We start from the raw sequence: 4,948 nt of genomic DNA on the forward strand, positions 1-4,948 counted from the left end.
ACTCAAGTGTATACTAAAAGTACATTCATTAACTATAAATAAATAAAAATAAAAATTGAAATTATAAGTGAAACAAAATCAATATTTATAGGGAAAATTGTAAAATATGTCCCTCTATAATATGTCAATTATCAATGTGACCCCTGAATTATGAGTGGTGTAAATGTTGCCCCTCAATTATCAAAATAGTGCACATATAGCCCCTCCCGTAACGGAACTGTGGTTCCCCACCGCTGTCCATCGCTGGTACTTCGAATAGAGGGAGGGAAAAAACAACTAAATTACATATTTACTCTGACTTAACGGTGTTGTACACTAACGGGGAACCACATGTCCGTTATGGGAGGGGCTATATGTGCACCATTTTGATAATTGAGGGGCAACATTTACACTACTCATAATTCAGGCGTGACATTGATAATTGGCATATTATAGAGGGACATTTTTTTACAATTTTCCCATATTTATATAATTTAGTAAATTATACAATACCAAGTTGGTGTTGACACTCTTTGAACTCGAGGGTGAGTTTTATTTCCCTTAATCCTTAGTTTTGGCATAAAATTAATGTGTCCTCATTCCAATACTTGCTTTGTTATTTTATTGTCTTTCACTTTTATCCTTCCCTTGTTTTTATGATTGCTTAGTTTCCAATGAATGTTTCATATTTGTGCCTAGTTGTTTAATCAGTTATGCATAAATCCAATCCCCGATGATGATCTCAAATAAATTTATTTATGTTTGCTCCGCAACTCTATATTGCACTACAATAAAAAATAAAAAAAAAAAAAAATTGACATCATTGCCGGAGATTGGCAATTTTAGGAAAGCCCTTGAATTTTTTTTTTTTTTTCTAGTATAGCATAAAGCTCTGAAGAATGTAGGGAGACTAAGTGTTTGTTTGGTCTTATTTTGTTTTGTTTGTTCATTGATCTACTGACAATCTCTTGCAAGGAAGTTGCTAGTCTATTTTAATTTCAGGAGAAATCTCTTGGTGTATGCAAACAAGATCCAAAGGAGACCAAGGATTATATATCCACTCAACCTTGAATTGAACTATCAAAAGATTTAAGAATAAGGAAGCAAATTAACTTTGAGAAGGAAATTGCAAGAAGTGGAAGAATGAGCTGATACAATGGAGCATAGAGAGTATATTCGTCCGATTCGTAAATCCACTGAAGGGAGAAGCACCCACGTAACATGTATTGACCCACCAGTAGTTTCAAAACGCTTTTCAAGGAGGATCACAACCTTTCTATGCTCAACAAGGTCCGATGCAAGGCATGGACATGCAAAACTTACTTCATCAAATGCATTAGTAAATTGTGAGGGCTTTAAATTCTAACCTTATTAGAATATTGCATCATCAAAATCTAAATTACATTTATTCCTAATAAAATTAACAGCCACTACCCTATGGTGTAAAACAACATGAGTTTTTACCTATATAAATATATAGGAGTCTAATGTATATCAAATTAAATGTACAAAAGAACATTCTAAAATTAAAGTATTCTAAAAAAAAAAAACCATTCAATTAGAAACATGATAAATGAATCATTATAATAAATAATGTTCACTACAAATAAAATCGCGCTGTAACGTAATCTGTTGCAGTTTCGCGATAGTTTTTGCGACAGAATGCGTCTGTCGCAATATTGCGATGAAATTAAAATTCGTAGTTATTTTTGGCACAAAGTGAATAAACCGCACGAAATCTTGACTTCCACATTTTAGTGACAAATTTTATGAAAAATTAAGTTTCGTTGCCAATATAGCGACAGAAAAAGCAACGATTGAAATTTCCGTCGCGATTTTGTGACGAAATCAGCGAGGACAATTAATTCCATTGTGACGTTTGACAATAAAATATTACATGAAGGAGCATTGCTCGAATATTACTCCTGTTTAATAAATAATAAAACTTCATTTATTAATAGACAATTGTATTAATATTACAAGACAATTAGAATGCCCAAATTAGAACTTTAATTTTTAATACTAGCTGCTATGGCAAATACATATATACTCTACTAGCCAACCCTTAGAGTAGCAATTACACTAAGAGGAACTTTCTTGTGACATGTCATGCCAATTGTTTCACTCATATCCAACTCTTCATCTCTCAATGAAAAATCAAAATCATGTATGAGTGTAGCAACCGCAAGCTCAATCACAGAAATCGCAAAAGCCACACCAGGACAACCTCTCCTGCCAGCTCCAAAAGGAATCAACTCGAAATGCATTCCCTTATAATCCACGTTAGAATTTAAGAATCTTTCTGGCTTAAACTCGTCTGGATTTTCCCATATTGTTGGATCCCTCCCTATTGCCCAACTGTTGACAAGCACTAGTGTTCCAGCTGCAACATGGAAACCCATTACTTTCACGTCTTGGGATGCTCTACGAGCAACTAGCAATGGTGCAGGACTATGGAGCCGAAAACTTTCCTTTATGACAGCTTTCAAGTATTGCATGGTTTCTAAGTCCTCGGGTCTTTTGAATTTTGTTCTTACCTCATCCTTTAATTTCTCCATGACTCTAGGATTTTTTATTAACTCTGTCATTGTCCATTCAATAACTGTGTAGGTCGTGTGAGTTCCTGCTGCAAACATATCCTAATCCACATATGACACAAAATTTAAACCATAAATTTTCAAGTGAAGTTGGGAAGAAGACATGTAAGGCAATATGACTAGCATATATAGTGTTGCATAATCTACCATGTTTGTTTAAGAAGGAAAATGACACTTTTTCAATTATATGCTTATAGTATTTTTTTTCTCCAGAATTATTCATGTATCCGCATTAGTCTCTCAATTATTTTAAAGTATCCGTTTTTCTACCTTTTCTGTTAAGTAGACATTTTTACGCTTAAAATAAATATTTTAGTGGAGTATTTTTCTTCTCCAAAAAAATATTACTTAAAAATAAATGAAATAGTTATTTTAAAGGGAAAAAAATGTCCATTTAACATAAAAAGGGGAAACACATCCACTTTTAAAATAATTAAGGAACTAATGTGAATACTTATATGAATAATTCACGGAAAAGAACGCTAGAAGCATATAATTCAAGGGTAAAAATGTCATTTTCCCTCTATATTATAAAACTTTTTCATTTTCAAAAATATGGGATTTCTATAGGTAATGTAAAATCTCTATAAAAAAATTTGTAGTTACTTTTTTGTCAGCTTGTTACATCATTGAAATTTAATTCTTCGTTTTTAATTAATTAATGTGAAATTCTTGAGAATTTCACATTAATTAACAAAAATAAAAGTAAAATAAAAAATCACTGCACCAAACATTAATGAAAAGCAAAATTAATAATTACCAATACTAGAGCTTTCACAGAATCTCTATGAATGGGGAAGCCAATAGTATTTTCTCTCTGTAATTGAAGCAAAATGTCCACCAAGTCTAACCCATCTGCCTCCATTTTCTTCACATGCGAGTGCTCTTCAACTACACACTCAAAGAATTCATCCAATTCTTTACCCAATTTCTCCACCCTTCTATCAAAACCATTGATTCTATTCACCCATGCAAGCCAAGGGATGTAATCCCCTATATCAAACATTCCCAGCATTTCAAAAACATCCTCCAACAAAGATTTGATACCCCTAACGCCATTTTTCCGGTGCTCATTACTGTACTTCCTCCCTATCGTCACCCTACAAACTATATCATTCGTCAGCTCAATGAAAATATTGCTCAAATTTATCACAGAACCGCATGATTGTCTGATCTTTTCCACCATAAATCTTGTTTCCTCTTCTCTAACTTTGCGAAATGACTGCACCCTCTTGCTGCTAAGAAGATGGAGCACACAAATGCTTCGCACTTGTCGCCAATACTCGCCGTAGGGGGCGAAGGCAACATCCTTGGAGCCGTAGAACAGGCGGTCAGTAATGGTGGATTTGGGGCGGTCGGAGAAGATTAAGTCGTGGTCTTTCATGATCTCTCTAGCGGCGGCAGAGGAGGAAGCGACGAGGACCGGCACGGAACCGAATTGAAGTAGGATGAGCGGACCATATTGGTTGCATAGTTGGTGGAAGTAGCGATGGGGGTAGGAGCCAAGTTGGAGGATATGTCCTAGTATTGGAAGCTTTGGGGGTGATGGTGGCCATGGTGAGTTTTTTGGATCTCTGGGAGATGATGAGAATAGCAATTTGCAGAGGAAAAAAATGAAAATAAACAAAGGGAAAAGGGAATAATAATGCATCAAGAGATTCATCTTGCAATTGATAGTTCCGCTCAGGGTACAGACCACATCGATCACAACAAAAAGTTTTATAGAAAAAAGTTCAGATGCCGCGTGGTCTTCCCGTGGGGTGGAATTTTAGAATACACCAACATGCATCAAAGTGCAAGGAAAACACACCACAATGAAATGCAAAAAAAAAAAAAAAAAATCAAAAAAATACACAACAGACCCAAAAAAATACACCATATACCTCATCAACTCCAATGGTGTATTTAATCACACCTAATGGTGTGTTTTTGGTTATGCATACCTAATTTGTGTGTGTTTTTGCGGTGTATTTTCCTAACGTTGATGGTGTATATTTGATGAATAATTGGTGATGCCGCACCATCGCACCGTAAGACACCGCCGCACTTGAACCTTCCTCAGATTTTATATATATATATATATATATATATATATATATATATATATATATATATATATATATATATATATATATATATATATATATAGTGTTGCAAAAATACTGCCTAGGCACAAATTAATCCATGTCTAGGTGCTATTACCATAATCGGTGGTCTAAGTAGTTGGCCGGCCTAGGCGGTCGACTAGGGAGGAGTTATGCTGTGCAACTGTGTGCACCATGCAAAAATGACGTCGTTTTGACGTCCAACTTAAAAAAAAAAATCAATTTCGATTGCTGTTAACGACGTTATGTTGTGCATAATTTGAACTA

At 34.7% G+C, this 4,948-nt stretch overlaps 1 protein-coding gene across 1 annotated transcript; it reads right to left on the reverse strand.

Moving 5' to 3' along the window:
• Positions 1-1,906: 1,906 nt before the first annotated feature.
• On the reverse strand, positions 1,907-4,259 carry LOC109162932 (cytochrome P450 71A2-like). Its single transcript, XM_019311641.1, has 2 exons — positions 3,337-4,259; positions 1,907-2,618 (listed from the first exon to the last, which is right to left on the reverse strand). The coding sequence occupies exons 1-2, from the start codon at positions 4,237-4,239 to the stop codon at positions 2,034-2,036; spliced, it is 1,488 nt and encodes a 495-aa protein (XP_019167186.1). The 5' UTR covers positions 4,240-4,259; the 3' UTR covers positions 1,907-2,033.
• Positions 4,260-4,948: the final 689 nt, after the last annotated feature.

The sequence above is a fragment of the Ipomoea nil genome, unplaced genomic scaffold (assembly GCF_001879475.1).
Source record: "Ipomoea nil cultivar Tokyo-kokei standard unplaced genomic scaffold, Asagao_1.1 scaffold2965, whole genome shotgun sequence".
NCBI classification, from domain to species: domain Eukaryota; kingdom Viridiplantae; phylum Streptophyta; class Magnoliopsida; order Solanales; family Convolvulaceae; genus Ipomoea; species Ipomoea nil.

Coding starts and splice junctions, on each gene's coding strand:
- LOC109162932 (XM_019311641.1), bottom strand. CDS start 4,239: ATGAATCTCTTGATGCATTATTATTCCCTTTTCCCTTTGTTTATTTTC. Junction 2,619..3,336: donor CTGTGAAAGCTCTAGTATTG/GTAATTATTAAT, acceptor TATGTGGATTAG/GATATGTTTGCAGCAGGAAC.